At 56.6% G+C, this 18,203-nt stretch overlaps 5 protein-coding genes across 5 annotated transcripts; 2 read left to right on the top strand and 3 right to left on the bottom strand.

Annotated features, from left to right (window-relative positions):
* Window positions 1–2,055: 2,055 nt before the first annotated feature.
* Window positions 2,056–4,064, top strand: MKK02DRAFT_18317 (allantoin permease; the record flags this gene model as incomplete). Its single annotated transcript, XM_053085926.1, has 8 exons — window positions 2,056–2,201; window positions 2,249–2,359; window positions 2,404–2,565; window positions 2,609–2,751; window positions 2,795–3,030; window positions 3,081–3,512; window positions 3,559–3,754; window positions 3,805–4,064. The coding sequence occupies 8 exons, from the start codon at window positions 2,056–2,058 to the stop codon at window positions 4,062–4,064; spliced, it is 1,686 nt and encodes a 561-aa protein (XP_052943196.1).
* Window positions 4,065–4,668: 604 nt separating this feature from the next.
* MKK02DRAFT_39039 (uncharacterized protein) lies at window positions 4,669–7,680 on the bottom strand (the record flags this gene model as incomplete). The annotated part of the gene is made up of 10 exons (XM_053090414.1): window positions 4,669–4,801; window positions 4,854–5,031; window positions 5,084–6,067; window positions 6,123–6,391; window positions 6,443–6,692; window positions 6,744–6,796; window positions 6,842–6,981; window positions 7,038–7,099; window positions 7,150–7,332; window positions 7,383–7,680. 10 exons carry the CDS (start codon window positions 7,678–7,680, stop codon window positions 4,669–4,671), a joined length of 2,550 nt encoding a protein of 849 aa, XP_052943195.1.
* Window positions 7,681–8,494: 814 nt separating this feature from the next.
* On the bottom strand, window positions 8,495–11,412 carry MKK02DRAFT_39038 (pyridoxal phosphate-dependent transferase; the record flags this gene model as incomplete). The annotated part of the gene is made up of 15 exons (XM_053090413.1): window positions 8,495–8,579; window positions 8,635–8,690; window positions 8,742–8,795; window positions 8,841–8,951; window positions 9,000–9,203; window positions 9,295–9,456; window positions 9,504–9,636; window positions 9,687–9,939; window positions 9,986–10,249; window positions 10,301–10,518; window positions 10,574–10,839; window positions 10,902–10,995; window positions 11,046–11,131; window positions 11,199–11,293; window positions 11,382–11,412. 15 exons carry the CDS (start codon window positions 11,410–11,412, stop codon window positions 8,495–8,497), a joined length of 2,112 nt encoding a protein of 703 aa, XP_052943194.1.
* Window positions 11,413–11,849: 437 nt separating this feature from the next.
* Window positions 11,850–16,544, top strand: MKK02DRAFT_18316 (uncharacterized protein; the record flags this gene model as incomplete). The annotated part of the gene is made up of 17 exons (XM_053085925.1): window positions 11,850–12,060; window positions 12,148–12,555; window positions 12,611–12,793; window positions 12,854–13,014; window positions 13,062–13,373; window positions 13,418–13,492; window positions 13,541–13,726; window positions 13,777–14,010; window positions 14,075–14,185; window positions 14,235–14,342; window positions 14,397–14,525; window positions 14,579–14,974; window positions 15,071–15,154; window positions 15,224–15,631; window positions 15,680–16,120; window positions 16,173–16,437; window positions 16,468–16,544. The coding sequence occupies 17 exons, from the start codon at window positions 11,850–11,852 to the stop codon at window positions 16,542–16,544; spliced, it is 3,789 nt and encodes a 1,262-aa protein (XP_052943193.1).
* A 476-nt stretch (window positions 16,545–17,020) lies between these two features.
* Window positions 17,021–18,157, bottom strand: MKK02DRAFT_39036 (uncharacterized protein; the record flags this gene model as incomplete). Its single annotated transcript, XM_053090412.1, has 2 exons — window positions 17,021–18,010; window positions 18,059–18,157. 2 exons carry the CDS (start codon window positions 18,155–18,157, stop codon window positions 17,021–17,023), a joined length of 1,089 nt encoding a protein of 362 aa, XP_052943192.1.
* Window positions 18,158–18,203: the final 46 nt, after the last annotated feature.

Here is an 18,203-nt window from a genome sequence, read left to right as displayed (position 1 = left end):
ACCGCGTGCTGTGCGAAACACAATCAGCGCGGGGAGGCCTCGGACGCGTGCGCTTATGAGGCCCTATAGGATAGGTCGGCCGATAGTGCGATGGCGGAGGAACGGGGAGTATGCACGCGGGTCCGAGATCCGGTTGAGCGGATCAGAGGGGGACTGGACTTTGAGTACGGCGGAATGGGGTGGTCCAGCTGCGGCTAGCGGAGGAACAGCGGCGGGAGAAAGGGGAGTCGAGGTTGGTACGGGGCTATATACAGCGGGAGTGGGGCATGGCAACAAAGGGTAGATATCGACAGGGGTGCGGACTGTACAGGAGGTGGCGATGATGGAGAAGGGGGTGGAGTATGGAGGAGCCACGGAGGTAAGCGACAAGGGGTGATCGGGAGATGTGACCCTCCTTTCGGCGGATACACAAAGCACGGACGCGGACGGATGGTCGTCAGGGGTATGTAAGGCCAGGAACCGGGCGAGGTATGTGATGAGATCCGGATCTTCGTCGTTGAGCGTGTAGCGGTGGGTGGGGCTATACACAAGGGAGGAGCGGATGAGGTGAGAGTAGAGATGGTGAAGAGGAATGCGGCTCTTCTCTTTGCCCAACGTAGCCGCCGCAGCACTTGGAGGCAAAGAGAAAACCCCATTAAGCCGAAGAGGAGGTCCGGAGTCCGGAGTGCCATCACCCGATCGGCCGGATCCATTACGTTTGGGTTTTCGCCCCTGAAGTCGCCAGGCACGGAGTAGCACGAGGTCGAGATTGTAACTGTGAGGGGTTGACATCTGGTGGCAAGGATCCGAAACGAGGTCTTGACAGAGGTGAGCATGTGATATGCCAGACAAGGATATGCGGACGTTTCATCGAGCGGATACAGGCCTGCAAGTTTGGGCACGGAGCGTCAAGCGTGGGCAGGTGGACAGACAGCGTGAAAGCAGATCTTGGCGGGTCAAATTTACCCGGTTTCCATCCGAACCAGAGAGGACGAGGCGATGAGTGTTCGAGCCTGAGAGCTTGAGCGGGAGAGCGTTCCCAAGGTGCCCAGGCATTTTGTCGAACTCTACCTCACCTATATGAGTCTTGACCCATCGTACCCATGTGCCTCTGGTCATTTGCATGGGTCAATAGGACTGATGAAAATCTTATCAAGAAAGTCGCTCCTGCATGATTGTCCCCCTACGATGTGAAACGTAGGGACGACATGAGGCCACACCTTGCTGGTCCAGAACTTGCTCACATGTCAGAACACGACCCTATCAAGATGAGGCACAGCCTGAGCACACTACATATACTGTACTCTACGGCCGGGTGGCGTGACAGCGGCGTTACGCCGAGAAGTCGGGCAAGTCTCCGCGCCGAGGTTGCCGGCTGCGCTATCCGTGTGCTCGAGCCTTATCACGCACTCGAAATCTAATTACGCTTGGACCTTCAATGTCAAATTTCCATCCCAGCTTGACTTTGAGCATACACTAATCTCGCAATAATTACTCTCCCTCCTTGCTCTCGATCAGCCACGCATGGCTTGTTCTCATCTCGCAGATTGCCCCGCAAAGTTGAGGCTAGTAGCTTGCTCGACTGTTCGACAGCCCTTGACGACCGGGTTGTTCCAGACTAGCGAAAGGGGGTGGGACCTTTCGGTAGTAAAGCTCGGACCTTCTCCTCGCCGCCTCTGTATCTAGGCTGTCCGCTAGAACGTTTAGAACGGAGCTGTAAGGTACTCTAAGGCGTAACGAGGGTCAGCATACATAGCAAAGAGGCGCAGAGGCACGATCAAGGTACGCTCGCCCTTGTCCTTATACACACACACATCCCCCTCCGCTCCCTTTTGATCCGTCTCCTCCCATCATCCCCCACCATCAATTAATCTTTCAACCCTCAAGCGCTGAGTGTGTGCCTGCGCTATATAACAGGTAGCGGTAACAGTCAGTCAAAGGACCATGTCCCCCTTCTTACCTTCATTTCAACCTCTTCCCATCTATCTCTCCTCCTTATTCTTCCCTTGATCTCAGCTCACAATGGCCAGTATCTTCGGTCTTCGTCCGTCCTCTCTCAACGAGACCTCCTTCAGGATGCGCATGTCCCGCCCCCAGCCCGAGAAGTGGATCACCAAGGACTACTGGCGCCTCGAAACCCCGCCAGCGTCGTACGCAACGCACGATGGGTGGAGTAATGCCGATGTCGATGTCGTTCCCGTCGAGCAGAGGAACTGGAAAGCGTGAGTACAGGCCACAACTCGAGCGCGACCCAGCTGACGTGATGCAGGGTCAACTACCTCTTCCTCTGGTTGTCTGATGGTGCCAACGTTGGAACCATGCAGCAGGCTGCATCCATCGTTGCTCTGGGTCTGAGCTGGAAGGAGGCATCAGCTGCCATGTAAGTCGTCTATTCCACGTCTGCGATCATGCGCTGACCCCCAGTGCCATCGGTAACATCATCATCGCCGGCGCCATCACCCTCAACGGAGCTATCGGTTCTCGCCACCATATCCCCTTCTCCATCGCCTCGCGAGCGAGCATGGGCTTCTACTTTTCCTACTTTGCCGTCGTCTCGCGAATGGTCCTGGGTCTCATCTACTTTGGGTATGTCTACTGCCCTCACGAAGATATCCAAGCTGACCACCAGTATCAACACCTACATCGGCGCCTCTTGCATGCTCATCATGCTCGAAGCCATCTGGCCCTCCCTTATCGACCTCCCGAACACCATCCCCGGCAACGTAGGCGTCACCAGCAACCGTATGATCGCGTACTTTGTCTTCTGGACCCGTGAGTCATTCCCTTGGTGACCCAACGCAGCGCTGACGACTAGTACAATTCCCCCTGGTCATGATCCACCCCCGCAAGATGCGCTGGCTCTTCTTCATCAAGTCCATCTTCGCCGTGGTTGCCGCCTTTGCCACCCTCGGCTGGGCCGTCAAGACCGCCGGTGGAGCAGGACCCATCTTCAGCAAGCCCCCTACCGCCACTGGCTACAACCTGTCCTGGGCCTGGGTCAGCGGTATCAACGTCGCCATTGCCGGCAAGACCACCCTCGCCATCAACATGGTGAGTACTGCCTCATTTCTGAATGCTGGCGATTGTAGCTGACACCCCAGCCCGATTTGACCCGATACGGTAACCGCCCGTCCGTCTCGTACTGGCAGATGCTCTTTGTCCCCGTCGTCTACTTTACCTTCTCCTTTATCGGTATCGTCATCGCGTCCGCCGGTCAGGCCATCTACGGTACCCTCTACTGGGACCCCACCGCGATCGTCGCTCTCTGGGACAGCCGCGCCGCCAAGTTCTTTGTCGCATTCGCCTTCGGTCTCGCCACGCTCGGTACCAACATCTCGACCAACTCGATCGCGTCGTCGAACGACTTTGCCTTCCTCTTCCCCCGGTGGATCAACATTCAGCGCGGAGCGTTCCTCACTGCTTTCTTGGGCGGATGGGCGACTTGCCCGTGGCAGATCCAGGCGAGCGCCAAGAGCTTGACCACTTTCTTGAGCGGCTATGTCATCGTCCTGTCTCCGTTGCTGTCCATCATGGTGAGCTTTGGCGTATACGCTCAGCAAAACCACCGCTGACGTACAGATCACCGACTACTGGCTCCTCCGCAAGACCCACCTCCACGTCCCCCTGCTGTACCAGAACGAGGGGATTTACCGGTACAAGGGCGGTGTCAACTGGCGAGCCGTCGCCACCCTCTTCGTTGTTGTCCCCATCAACCTTCCCGGTCTTATGAACGCCATCGACAACAACGTCAAGATTGGAAACTTTGCCTTCTTCTGTAAGCTTCTGCTCCCACATTCGCCCTGCGGAGCGTCAGCTGACCCATAGACCGCGCGTCCTGGCTCACCTCCTTCTTCATCACCGCCACCATCTACTACACCCTCTCCAAGATCTTCCCCCCTACCTCGACTTACGTCGATTGGACCGTCGAGTCGATGGACGAGGCCGAGTCTGACCCGGCACTCGCGCACGCCCCGTCCCTCAGCCACAACAACTGGGAGACTACCGGCGAAAAGGAAAGGCGGAGCGACGGGGACGATGGCAAGAGCCCCACCAACTCGACACACGACCGCAAGGCTTATGTCTAGCCTCCTCTTTTCGATCCTCCATCTCCGCGCCTCTCATCTTCCATCTTCCGGAATCTTTAGACACATCCAACCCCTCTTTCTTGTATATTACTTGAACCTTCATAGACTATCATAAACCCCCTATCCTCTTCTAAAACCGACCTCCCCAGCTGGGCCTGGAAGGCTATCATGACCCCCACTTTCTCGCCCAGGATTTGGATCTCGATTTACATTACGCTAGCGTATGTATGGACTACTCGCTCGCTCTCTTCCTCTGTCGTCTCGTCTAGATCTTTTGGGTTTATAATTTGCGTAGCATGCATCTCTGTGGTGACTTCTTGTCTTATTGAGATCCTGCCTAGCCCTTCTTTCAGACGCCAATGGCCGAACCGCATCATCCTCATGAATCGTGAATGCATCAAGTCTTCTCCGGTCAAATATATCTAGCTAGATGAGGAAAAGCGGGGATACTACGCAGCCATATCTAGTAAGATCTGATTGTCCATATCCGCCTAAGGCTGAGCCATACCGTTACTCTATCTAAGTATGTCGTTTCCTCGCATCCTCCATACACACTCAACCTCTCCGTCATCATACCAGACCAGCCGGCTTCCTCGTCCTCGACTTAGCGCACGTTGACAGGCAAGTATCGCTGTTCCTGCGGCCGGACATTCCACGTTGGCTGGCCATACCGCTCGTCCCCTGTTCCAGGGAGGAAGTCGGCCGCTCGTGTATCTGCTCGGTTGTCCATCGAGTCTCTGCGAAATCATCAGCTTTACTTCCTGATGTTTCGAATGCCTGACAGCTCACCTGTATGGTCCGTCCATGTTGGCCGACAACCCGTACCCGCTCTCACTCCGCATGGGCGCTCGTGATGACATATCGGTCGTCTCCATCGAGGCGATCGATGGCGAGGCCGACATTTTACGTTCGCGCGAGTACGGGGCGGCAGGAGCGAGGAGGTCATTCATTGCGTATCCGCCAGCAGCTGAATTGTCAGCTTCGTGTTCTGGCAGATGACACCGAGACAGTCAACTCACCTCCAGCCGCTGCTCCGGTGGGCGCATAGAATCCCTTCTCCCCGATCTGCTTCTTCTCGTTCCTCTTCTTCCGGATACAGCAGAACGCAATCAGCGCCGCCAGGATCAAGAGTGCGCCGACACCCGCGCCTACTCCGACACCAATCATGGCGGTCGTACTGAGCCCGGCGCTCGACCTATTTCCACCAGCGGCGGCAGCAGTTGCAGAGGCCTGGGGCGCGGTGAGGGCCGCATCGGTCGCGACGCCCGCAGTAGCCACGCCGGTCGAGGGTGCTACAGCCTGCACCGCCATGTACTTTTGCTTGATGATGTCCGCGCCCTTCTCGGCGACACCGTACACCGACGCCATAGTGTGCGCGGTAACGTGCAGGGGCATGATGGACGCGTCGATGACACGAAGGTTGGCCGACCCGTAAACGATAAGGTTCGTGTCCACCACCCCTCCGTCCGCCTTGGGCAACATCGCGCACGTGCCGATAGGGTGGTACTCGGTCGTACTGACCCGCCGAGAGTAGTCGTACAGCGCATCGTCAACGACGGTGCGGCCCGGTGTAGTCTCCGTGATGAAGTATTGCGAGAGCGGGGCGGTTCCGGCGAGCTTACGAGCAAAGTCGAGACCGTACGCCATGATGTCCGTGTCGAAACCGACACCAAAGTAGTGCGGGTCGATAGAGGGGGAGAGGAAGGGGTCGGTAGAGTTGATGAAGATCGTTCCGCGGGTCCAGGGGTGCTGGAGCGCGATCTGGATACCGAGGGTATTGTCGGCGTTTCCGAGCATGTGGAGGAGGACTTCGAGCTGGCCGATACGACCGGTAAGCCACTCCTGCATGATGTTGTACTGCTTGGTGAGACCGCTTGCGACGGTTGATGGGAGGGTAAGCCAGCCAGTGACGTCGGTGACGGTCTTGCTGAGCTGCGTCTTGATGTCGGCAGCGTACGAAGCAGCAGCCGCCGTGGACCCAGTGATGTCCGCGAGATTACTGTCTGGAGCATTATCAGCTACGTCCCGCTCCCCATTGTCCCGGCTGAAGCAACTCACAGCCCATGGCGTTGTTGACGTAGGTAAGCTTTCCAGTCCCGTTCGCCTTCCACTGCGCCAGCGCCGCCGCCTGCACGTCGGCGTTGTACATCTCGCGCCAGGTGACAGTTCCAGGCGGGGTCGACCAGTACATCGCGACCGAGACGTGGTCTTGCAGGTTGTGACCGACAGGGAGGTCCAGGTTCTGCGTGATTCCATAGCGGGTCATGAGGTCGGCGGGTCCGACACCGGAGAGCTGGAGAAGCTGGGCAGATCCGATAGTTCCACCGCTACTTTGTCAGCTGGATTCTCCGGATTTGCTACAGCATCTGAAGACTTACGCAAGAATGACCTCCTTGTTGGCCTGAACGGTATACGCGGTGGCTCCCCGGCTGCCCTGGAATCGCACGCCCGAAGCGATAATGTTGCCCGAGGCATCCTTGGTCCCGTTGAAGATGACCTGGGTCACCTGCTGGTTGGTAAGAATGACGAGGTTGGACCGTGGTGGCAGGCGGTCGATGTAGCCGGCCTTGGAATCACACCGGGTACCGTTTGAGGGATTGATAGTAGAGGGGTTGATAGTGACACCGTCTGCTTCGTCAGCTTTCTGCATAGTCTTCGCAGCGCTATAGGTAGACGTACGGGTGTCGCCGGCAAGCAGATCTTTGCTTTGGAAGCCAAGGTTGAGCCATGTTCTTCGCCGTCAGCTGTAGAAGGCAGTCGAGCTCAAGAGGACTCACGGGATCCAGTTCTGGACCAGGGGGTAGATGAAGTTGGTGATGGAGATTTGGATCGGTCCGTCCTTGCCGCCAGCATTGGGGTCAATGACATTGCCGAATTGTGCGATCCTCGCTGCGGTGGGGGCGGTGTAGGTCTCGCACTGCAAGGCATCAATACCGCTTCTATCAAGTACGATAGCAGAGAAAGAGAATGCACCTTTCGCATGTACTTGCTCATTTCGTTCCAGTTCCAGGTTTGTGCCGAATTCGGGTTGAGTTCTGGATAGTAAGCTTTCGGCCCGTCCGAGTGAGAACATCCTTCAACGTACGTCCCCAAGCATCGTACTCCATCTGATCACCCTTGCACCAATAAAGCCCGTTCACCGCTCCACTCCCTCCGAGTCCCTTTCCACGCGGCCACTTCTTGACGAGATTCAGCGCGTCTATTTGCGGGGTGGTCGAGTATCCCCAGTCGAATGTCGTATCTCCCAAACCCTTGAGGTATGAGTAGCCTACCCGTCAGCTAATTGCTCCAACTTTTCAAGCTTGTCTAACGACGTACCTGGAATATCAATCTGATCCTCGAATTGCGACCCATCCGCCCCGGCCTCAATGACCAAAACCGTCACGTTGCTCCACTCGCTCAGCCTCGCGCCCAGCGCAAGACCCGCACATCCTCCACCGGCAATGACAAAGTCGAAAGCGCGGCCGTTGACGCGTGAAGCGTCGGTCGTGATTTCTCTCTTGAGGGATTCGCGGTAGGGGTTACCCGAATTGTGGCTGCCTTCGGGGGAGGGGTGGGCAATGGCGAGAGGGAGGGCGAGGAGGGAGAGGGAAAGAGGGAGGAGTGAGGGAATCATCCTGGGTGGCGATGAGTTCTGGAGTGTAAGCTGAGATTTATGGGTGCGGGGGGTGCGTCCAGCTCGTTGGGAGGAAGATGAGATCTTTCGCACTCACGCTGAAAATTGATGGGCTGTGCAAGACACGAAACGCCTTGTCCAGATGTAATCGTCAAAAGACCAGAGTAAGCGAAAGGATGAGATCCGCGAATTCGAAATCTGCTTCGCGGTCGGCTGTCCGATAGGCTCCGAGATAGGCCGCAGAAGGACGCGAACGATTATAGGTCCGAGTGTGATGTCGCTGTGTGTGAAATGGGTGGATGTATAGATGGCAAGATCAACTCGCTGACTTCAGAGATCGTCTTTTGCGCTGCAGATACGATCGGACTATGCTGTGGAGGGTAGCCAAGCAAGTGGTAGGAAAGATAGATGGGTTGATTAGTAAAAGCTAACTGAGGGAGGAAGACAAGGAAGGAGGTGACCGCGCCAAGAGAACTTTCATCGCTTCACCCAGGCGCGTCTGTTTCAGGGACAGAAAAGGTTAAAAGGGGGTAGGGTCATCACTCAAAGCTAAAGCCACGTGGGTGGCACTGCCTCGGTCCAGTGGCGGATGATAAGGTCGCTCGTGCTTGAGCCATAATGCGAAGCGCAATTACTCGGAAAGGTCGTCACGGTCAACCCATCAGGTACGAGCATGAAGGCTAAGCAGCGTACTCGCAACGATTTGACATCATGTAACAATAGATATTCTACCTTCCGCTGCAAGGCTAGGTATTCCGGATGTCAAGACCGCCTACTCACATGTCCCCTTCCCTTCCATTGCGATTCAAACCAGCTACTCGTCCTTCATGATGGGCACATCCTCCGTCCGGTGCAGCATCTCGGAACCAACCATCTCCCTACTCCGGTGCTTGCCTTGCCTATTGAAATGTCAGCCATGTTCAGCGATTCGAGGGCGCTTGCAGCTGAACATACCTGATCCCCGCCATAGCATCGTCCAGGATATCCGCTATCCGGTCAAAGTCTTCCAGCTAGATCGTTAGTAAGAGGCCCTAGGTTGGCGTAGCACGATGATAGCTCACCTCGATCCAGACCTGACAGGAGAAACGGGCGCAGACCTTGCCGGCGTGCGCGTACTGAATTGATCAGCTGTATATCCGATACGCTTTGGCGTGACTCACGATTGCGCAGAACGCGTCCCCTTCGAATAGCTTGTCCTCGATGTACTTCTTAGCTTCCAGCGCTTCTTCGGCCTTCTCAGGGACGGGAAAGTCAGGCAGGAAGACGTTCAGCTGCTTGGTCAGCCGGGATATCAGGCCATACTCTGATTTGCTACGTACCATAGCCGCAGTCAGCTCGCCTTCCGGGGTTTCCATGACCACCCGTTCACCTCCCCATCTCTCCGCTAGTCGTTTACCACCCGCTACAGCCAGCGCGTGGTTATACGCTATAATCCTGTCTTCCCCGCCGATCTCCTTCCGGAAATCAAGAGCCGAGTTGATGGAGAAGAACGGTCCCCAATCTTGGGTGGAGACGTAGTCGTACTGCGTGTTCAGCTCTGACATCATGATGAAGATCGTTTCAAGGAGGGCGTAGAGCGGAGGAGGAACTAGATTTGAGCGGAATCGGGCTCACTTGCTTTGCCCATTCCTGTTTCCGCGTCACACCCGGCGCTGGATGACTCTCCGACTCATACCCATACCCCGTCGGCAAGCTCGACCGTATCAGACCTTGGTTCCGGTTTGGGATGTATAAGACCGCACAAGCTCGGTGTGCGTAAAGCCACTTGTGACAGTTCTATCTCGTCAGCTTTGTCTCCCGCCGAGTCCAGAAGGGTGACCTACAGAAACCCAGAAATCCGGATCAGACGCCTTGACGTCCGTCTTGACCTGCCCTATCGCGTGCGCCGCGTCGACCATCGAGTACACGCCATACTTCTTGCAGAGCCCCACGAGACTGTCCATGGGATATATCATGCTGAGCCCCGTCAGCTTGATCCTGAAGTTGGACGCGAAAGCAGAGCTCACCCCGGCATACTCGCAATCTGATCGATCACCAGCCCTCTGATCCGTTTCTTGACATCCAGACCCGTCGGCTTGGCCTGACCAGTATAGTTCGGAATCGCAGGCGAGTTGTACTTGGCAAGTACTTCCTCTGTGCGCTTGACGATTTCCGCGTGGGATACGGGAAAGTCGAGGCTGATCACTTCGAGTGATAGGGTAGGGTTGCGGTCGACAAGGTACTTGATAGTCTGCGCCACGGCTCCGTATGTTGTATTATCTATGGATCAGCTCACTTCAGTTGATAAAGTAGATGGTCAACTTACAGGCCAGAATGATATCCCCTTCTGCCCAATCGATCTCCCTCAGGATATTATTCATCCCATGCGTCGCTCCAGGAACGATCACCACCTCGTCCATGGACGCGCCGATGAGCTCCGTAACGCGCCGCCGGGCCTCATGGAGATGAGGCAGGTAAGCTCGCTTGATAAAGTGGTCAGGCCGGGCTTCGCACTCGTCCGAAAGGGATCTGATGGCACGGAGGACGGGCAGCGGTGGGGAGCCGTAGGAACCGTTGTTGAAGTTGAGATCTGAAGCGTCAGCTCTGACGATCCTCATAAGTGTATGTTGTAATGACTTACATCCGTCCTTGAAGGCCCAGTACTTGAGCATGTTGTGCCCGAAATCAGGATATCCCTCTTTACGCTGACCTTCCAGCTCAGACGCGGTACCATTTCTGGCTTGCTCGCCGGTGGTTCCGTGGGACTTCTGCTCTGCATGATGCCGCTCGACATCGTCGTACTCTTTCGTCGAGGAACCAGTCCAGACGTCCGCCTTGTCCCTGACAAAGGTCTCGAAGCTGACTCAATCAGCATCGGCTCGCTCAGGATGATCGAGCACGAACGGAGACTCACTCCCAGATACTCGGCTCGAGATGCTTGATATCATCGCTCCAGACATATACCCAGGCCACTTGCCCCGCGTCGTCCGCTTGGTCCCCCTTCAGACCCCCGCCAGGCCCATCTGGGCTCAGAGCGGTCTTGACTGCCGCAACAGCCTGTCCGACGGCGCTGAGTGCCGAGGAGGGCTTCGATACGCCTGAAGAGTCGGCACGGTCTGCCTGCGATATGGCCGGACCGGACCCCATGATCCGTATGGGCAGCTGGCGCCGAGCGTATTGCTAAGCAGTTCAGCTTCACAGTGCGATTTGAGCAGCTTGAATCAGCTGTAGATGGCACGCACATTTCCCTCGAAAGTGTCAAGAGCCATGACATCGCGCAAATCCAGCCCTTTGACAAGTGTACCGCGCGTGCTGAAGTCGACATCTCGAGCCTCACTGCCTTATCAGCTTCCAAAGCACCCTTGTAGTCGTCATCCGCCACGTACGAGGTGGCAGATAAGAGCTTCTCAGCTGACTGCTTGTCGATCACAGCAGGGTAGTCCTCGTTCTTGACATGGTGCCTGGTGTACCCCTTGGCTGATCAGCTGCTCGGACTGATGTCACCCCAGCGTAGATGAGAAGCAGGTCAGTCAACGAACCGGTAAGATGGCATCTTCAAATTGCAGCCCGTCGACCGGTCTGCGCAGGACGCGCGAGAGGATGGTGGGGTGACAAAGAGTACCGTAGAAGAAAACTTGATGTGTCAGTGGGCTTCTCAGCTGTAGCTCGATATGAGTGCAACCTTGAACCTCGAGCCAGCCAGGCGGGGGGAAAGGACTGACAATTGTAGGTCTCAGCGTCCTCCATCTTCATGATAGCTTTCTCGCAAGGGCTAAAGGTTCCTGACCAGTGTCGGTGTGTGGTCCAGACGCAGGCGCGGGCCAGTGTCTGCCTCTTGTCTTGTAACAACAAAGGAAAAGCTGCGAGATAACGAGCTTCGAGTCGACCACTACCCCGCACAACTACTGTTATTACCCCGCATTACTGCGCCACGTGGATTAGGCTTTGGAGGTGACGTGACGCGCAGCGATCCTCTTGTTGACTTTGACTTCGCTCAAGCTCCCTCTCGTTGTGCTTTTTGGACCTAGTGGCCATCTATCTACATCTCTTGCTTGCCTTTCTTCTTGCTGTGACGACCTCTCATGACCACCCTCCGGTAGACCTGTCATATACATACCCATCTTGAGCCTTGCGCTGTCCATAATCGCCTCGGATACAGTCGTCTCAACCGACCTCACGACAACCGGACCATGTCCGACGACTATGGCTTTGACGACGCATTCGACGACTCCTTCCTCCGCGAGGTAGACAACATCACTGCTGTAGCCAGCACATCCGCCGCCGCTGCTGCTGGACAAACCAAAAACATCGCCCGGACAACCTCTCACCCCGTCACATCATTCAACAAGGGCTGGACAGCAGCCCAACGGAGCGTCTCTGCGGCTTCGGGATCGTCCTCTCGTCCACCGCAAAGACCTCCGCAGCTCGCTTTCCAGAAGCAGCCCGTTCCACCCAAGGGAGATGCCCCGCTGTCGCCCCGGTCCAAAGGCGCCGAAGCTCGCCGTCTCGCCCTCCTCGGTCTTTCCTCCAAACCCCCATCGCAAGGTCTAGGATTCAAGCCCATACCCAAGAACGCGGTCGCGTCGTCCTCTCGCGCCCTGCACCCTCCCGCGGCATCTGGTTCTCGCCTCGGACGCACTTCCAGCGGACCTACCGGCGTCCAGACCCATCTGAACTTCCGCAGAGAGAACCAGACGACCAAGGGGAAGATATGGGACCGGACAGCGTTTGCAGCTACGGGGCGGAAGAAGGTCATCAAGAATAAGGATGCGTTGGAGGCGCAGAAGAAGAGAAAGCGCGGTGAGGCGTTCGATGATGAAGAGGACGAGATGGATGAGGAGGAAGATGATTGGGGAGAACCGCTGGCTCCTGATCCGAAATCCAAGGTGGACTTATGTGAGTTGTCTGCTTACTCTTGTTCAGGATGCGTCAGCTGACTCAGTAGCGAAAGCATATGAACCACCGAAACATCACCCCGATCTAGAAGCCACCAAGACTTACATCTACCCTACCAATCGACCCAAGCGGGACTACCAGTTCGACATCGTCATGGCGTGTTTTACGGATAATTGCTTGGTAGCTCTACCAACGGGTCTGGGAAAGACCTTTGTGGCGGGAGTAGTGATGTTGAATTGTAAGCTATACTTGGCCATTTGGCACCAGCGATTATACAGGAGTCAAGCTAATGCGCCAGTCTACCGCTGGTTCCCCACTGGAAAGATAGTCTTCCTCGCCCCGACTAAGCCACTCGTCAACCAGCAGATCGAGGCGTGTCAAATGACCTGCGGTATTCCGAGCAAGGACGCGGCTGTTATGACTGGATCCAGTGTATCAGCAAAAGAGCGAGTAAAACTGGTAAGTCTCTTCTGCTCGGGCCAGCCACTTGGCGCTGACTCTGACAGTGGCAAGAAAGACGCGTCTTCTACTGTACCCCTCAAACAATGTATAATGACCTAACGACCGGCCGACTCGATCCCCGCGATATTGTCCTAGCTGTATTTGACGAGGCGCACAAAGCCTCGGGATCATACGCCTATACCACCATCCTCGCCTACCTTACCGCTCACCAACCGCACTTCCGAGTACTGGCCCTCACAGCCACCCCTGGGGCAGATGTACCGAAAGTCCAGGGCGTGGTAGATGCGCTGCATATCAGTCGGATCGAGATCAGGGAGGCGGAGGATCCGGCCATTAGCAAGTACATGAATGAGAAGGTAGGTTTCGAGTTCGGGATATAAGGACCAAGCTGATATAGCAGCACACAGAGCAGCATGTCGTACCCATGTCGGATGTCATTGAGGGATTCAGAGATCGCTGGGCGGTCTTGATGCGGGTAAGCTATGACCACTTCTTACTTGCGGATTCTGGCTGATGCTCGCAGCCTATGGTGCAGAAGCTCGTAGACAAGGGTGTCCTGATGGACCGCGACCTCGATACGAAGCGTCTCAAGCCTTTCCGGCTTACGGCGAAGCGTATGGAGATCAGTCGGGACCGGACAAGCGGGGTGAGGTGGGCACTGGGGTCGCTGCAGAGTCTTGAGCAGATGGCCAGAGCCATGACCCATCTTGTAAGCTGTTTACTCCTGCCATAATCCGTGACATTGAGCTGACAAGGTAGCTCGAATTCTCGTTAGGCATGTTCCGCGCGACCCTCCTCGAGATAGCCGGTAACACCTCGCAAGAAACGGGCAAGAAAGTCGGGTCCAAGGGAAATTCCAATTCCCTGCGGAACAACCTGGAATTTCAGAAGCTGCTGCGGGATGTTGAGGCGGAGATGAACCTCATGCGAATAGGAGCTGGAGGGAGGGGGAGGAGTGATGCGCATCCGAAGATGGGCAAGACATTAGAACTGGTGCGTTCACCTTTGTCGATGTTGGAGTCGCCCGAAACTATACGAGATCGAGCTGACGGACCAGCTTCTTGCACACTTCACCCAAGCTGCAGAGGACGAGAAGGTGCATGGGATCAAGAATGATACGAGGGCGATGGTGTTTTGCTCTTTCCGGCATTGTGTCTTGGAGGTGGTGGTGAGTACCATTCGGGCTAGCTCTTGAGGATAGTCGCTGACGAGGGTAGGATATGCTGAATGATCACCCTGCCTTGCTGAAGGCTACCAAATTCGTCGGTCAGTCGCAGGGAAAGCAGGAGAATGATAAGGGGTTTAACCAGAAGGAGCAGAAGAAGGTTAGTTCGAGGGCTCTTCGATGCGCATATGAGGTCATAGCTAACAGTATACAGACCATTGTCGACTTCAAAGAAGGCAAACACAATATCTTGGTATCTACTTCTATCGGCGAGGAGGGTCTTGATATCGGAGAGGTCGACTTTGTCATTATCTATGATATGCCTAAGCAGAGTATCAAGTTGGTGAGCTAGACTCCGTCCCAGGTCGAAGACCGAGGTATAGCTGACGTCAACAGCTCCAACGTATCGGTCGTACCGGTAGAAAACGCTCCGGGCAGGTCCACGTCCTCATGTCCGGGAATCGCGAAGACCTGAACTGGGATAGCGCCCAGCAGACGCATCGGGAGATCCAAGAAGAAATCCTACACTCTCGCAACCTCGAGCTGTTCGAAGACGTCGAGCGACTCCTCCCGGTCGGTCCGTTCCCCAAGTGCGAAGAGAAGGAGATGCCGGTCGACCCGTGGGACCCGGAAGACCAGAAACGCAAGATCGTCGCCACGCCAAAGTCCAAGACGAAGGCCAAGGACAAGGAGGCGGGGGCGGGGGCGGTACAGCGGGGAGATGCGATACCTGAGGGAGCGGCGAATGGGTTCCGGAGCGTGGCGGAGTTGCTGAGGGAGCAGGGGAAGCCCGTGGCTGGGAAAGGGAAGGCCAAGGCGGGTCTGGCTACTACGACCGGCAAAGGCAAGGGGAAGGCTACGGCGGATGCTGGGGAGGGTAAGGGAAAGAAGAGGAAGGGTGCCAGTCCGGTCCGGAGCGAGAGTGGAGGGGACGATGATGTGGTGGAGGACGAGGAGCTGCTTTACGGGCCGGTCAAGACGGCTGCGGGCCGACCAGCGAAGAAGACAAAGAAGGTCGCGGAGGGCGGGGCGAAGGCAAAGAAGGTAGCCAAGGGGAAGAAGGGTAAGGCGGTCGTTGAGGAGGACGAGGAGGCGGCGGAGCCAAAGGAGGATCCGACCGATCCCAAGGTGATCAGGAGGAAAAAGGACGAGGAGGAGCGCAAGAGGCAAGAATCGATCGACCGGATAGGGCTGGACTTTTTCCACCCGTCTGGCCCTCTCCGGAACGGTCCTCGTTTACCCGACCTCACTCCGCCTAGCTCGCCCTCGCCGTCTCCCGTCCGCAAACGAGCTACCCACCCGCCCGGCAGCCCTGACTCCGACTCAGAGCCTCATATGCAGGCTCACAAGCTACGCGGAATGGGCCGCCTCAGTCCAGCTACCGCAGCCCTCGTCGGTTTCAGCCAGATCGACCCGATCGACTTGTCCTGGAACGACAGTGACGAGGAGGTGGTGGCGTTGCCGCGTATCTTGACGCAAGAGAAGTACGTCGACGAGGACGAGACGCTCGTACCTTCTGCTCCGCCCCGTCGGATCGGGCTGTCCAAGTCCAGACCCGCCTCTCAGGTCGTGACCAAGGCCACGCCCCTCGGCCCATCAAGATCTACCCTCGATATGCCTCCTCCGCCTATTCCGGCCCATCGCTCATCGTCACCTGCCGGTCCACGCTCGGTGCCCACGCCTGGGATCGAGGCGACCCAGTTCCTCGTGCGTCGGCCGGTGGCCAGGCGGGCAAGGATCTTCGAGACGTCTTCAGACAAAGAAGCAAAGAGCGGTCCGGTGGATGAGGACGCAGTGTCGAGTCCGTTCTTACCGCTCAGAGGGGGGGCCGCGAGGGTAGCCACCGTGAGCAGTGATCCGGCTTCTAGTCCTGTCGTCCCGCGTAGACCCAGACCAAAGGGGAAAGGCAAGGTGCCTAAAGCTCAGGTTCAGCAATATGTGAGCTATCTTCACAGTTCACTTCCGCCTTGAGAATAAGCTGATCGCTTAGTTCGACGTAGATGTTGAGATATCTGGTACGGACTCGGCGGACGAGCCATCTCAGGACGAAGAGACCGAGTCGGATCGCAAGTTCGCCGGGAAAGACTTTGCTCCCACCCAAGCTCCCAAGGGTTACAATCAACGCGCCGTCTACCTCGCTGGGCTCTCCACCCAGGCGGGATCCAAAGCGGGACTCGGCGTCAACCCGCGCGGTAATCCGGAAGGCTTCTTGGCCAAGGCCAGGCGGCCGGTGCTAGTCACAGATGATGAGCGGAGTGAGGGGGCGGCGACAGAGCAGGGGGCAGACAGCGAGAATGAGTACGAGCTGGGGAGCTTTGTCGTGCAGGATGATGAGGATTTGGGGTTTGACGCGTGTGAGTAGATGTCTGCGAGGATAGGGGAGAGTACACTGGCTGATCAGATAGCTGGTAATGAGTCCAACTAGGCGAGTCTGGTATGACGCCTATGCAACCTTGTCTTCGTATCACGACGGTGCAACATTGTTCCGGTCGCTGCAGCTCTGTCTGGTACGGACTCTCATCTGTTGTACTCTTGGGCTTTCAAGCCGATGTATCACTGTATGCCACTCACACTCACCACTCAGAAGTGTCAGAGGGATACTCATCTGATACATTTGACATCTTTGCTACAGGATTCGCGGACCAAGTGCGCTGGGTGGGGCACCGATGCCAATGGGGAGAGTGCGGTATGGGTGTCGATCTCAAGCCGGAAGGTCTCGCCTGATCAAGTCAGCTCAATTGTAAGGCTCTCCACATGAATGTTGCGGCCTGAGGCACTCACTTGCGTAGCTGCCGTTCTCGCTGTGTACATGCTCTTTTCGCCTTAACCGCTACTCCTTCACTGCGCAGCACCGTGGTCCCCACACGCCTGACACCGATGTGCCTTGTCCGCCTTCCGCAGCTCAATCCGCACTCGAGTCAGGTCCGTCATCGCCGTCGTCACCCTGCTGAGGAATGACTTGGCTGCGGCGACGACGGTCTGTGCAAAGACATGCTCCGCCTCCCTACGCTCCTGAGGGTCGCAGCGGGTCGAGTAGGGGAAAAGACCAACAATGACGACCCGAGTTCGGTCAATGACCGCTTGACGCTGTTCTCCGCCTTGGTCGATCTGCAGCTGAGCTTTGAGCAGCGCAGAGCAGACTTGGGCGCCGATCCAAAGACCGAGATCCGCCTCTTTCGGGGGATCATCGAAGACCACATGATCCCAATTGAAGGGGAGGTGGGAAGAGCGGGACCGAGGAAAACCGGGAGGAACGTGGATTTCGGTCGTGCCGCCAGGGATGATTGCGAAGGTCTGTAAGGCATGGACGTGCCAAATCCGCAGAGCGGACGGGAAGTGGGCCATGGGCGTGGAAGAAGAGGAGAGGCGAACCGGGCCCAGGGGGATCTGCTGCCAAAGTCGAGTGACGACCCGTTCCTGGCCCAGATCCGAATAGCAAGCGAGACCTACGTCCTCGTAGCGGAGACGCTTTCCCAGCTCTCGCTGAGCGACCGATACCGTCTCCAGCGACGGCAACACCTCTCGAGGTAAAGCCTCCAGTGCCGAGAGAAATTGGTTGGACGTTAGGCCGGGCCCATCGACGGCTGCATAGCTGCCATCGACGCGGTAGCCAGCCCGGAGAGCGTCGAGGTCGACATAGATATGCTGGACGTATCGCAGCGCCGCGAGCTTGTAGTGACCCGCGCTGAGTAGTTCCGCGGTCGAGAGCTCCTCGACGCCGCTGGGGACATCGATTGGAGTGGCGCCGAGTAGAAATGAGTGCGCCGCGAGACGGGAGGTGATACGCGCCGAGCGATATAGGATGGGTAGGACAGTGAGGTAATCGGACTGGGGAATTTCAGCCCATGCAGGCAATTTGGTTCTCAATTGACTCACCTTTGAGACGGTAAGCATTGAATTCTGGACAGAACTGCTCTCTGCTGCGCTCATATGAGCGAGCATGTGTGTGATGACGTCCGTAGGCAGCTGTTCCATTTTGCGCAAAGATATGGACAGTTGCTGGCTTCGTGTGGAGTGGCGA

This window comes from Dioszegia hungarica (assembly GCF_025882075.1).
Source record: "Dioszegia hungarica strain PDD-24b-2 chromosome Unknown MKK02contig_17, whole genome shotgun sequence".
In the NCBI taxonomy this organism is placed as follows: Eukaryota; Fungi; Basidiomycota; class Tremellomycetes; order Tremellales; family Bulleribasidiaceae; genus Dioszegia; species Dioszegia hungarica.
This window is presented reverse-complemented; position numbering and strand designations above follow the sequence as displayed.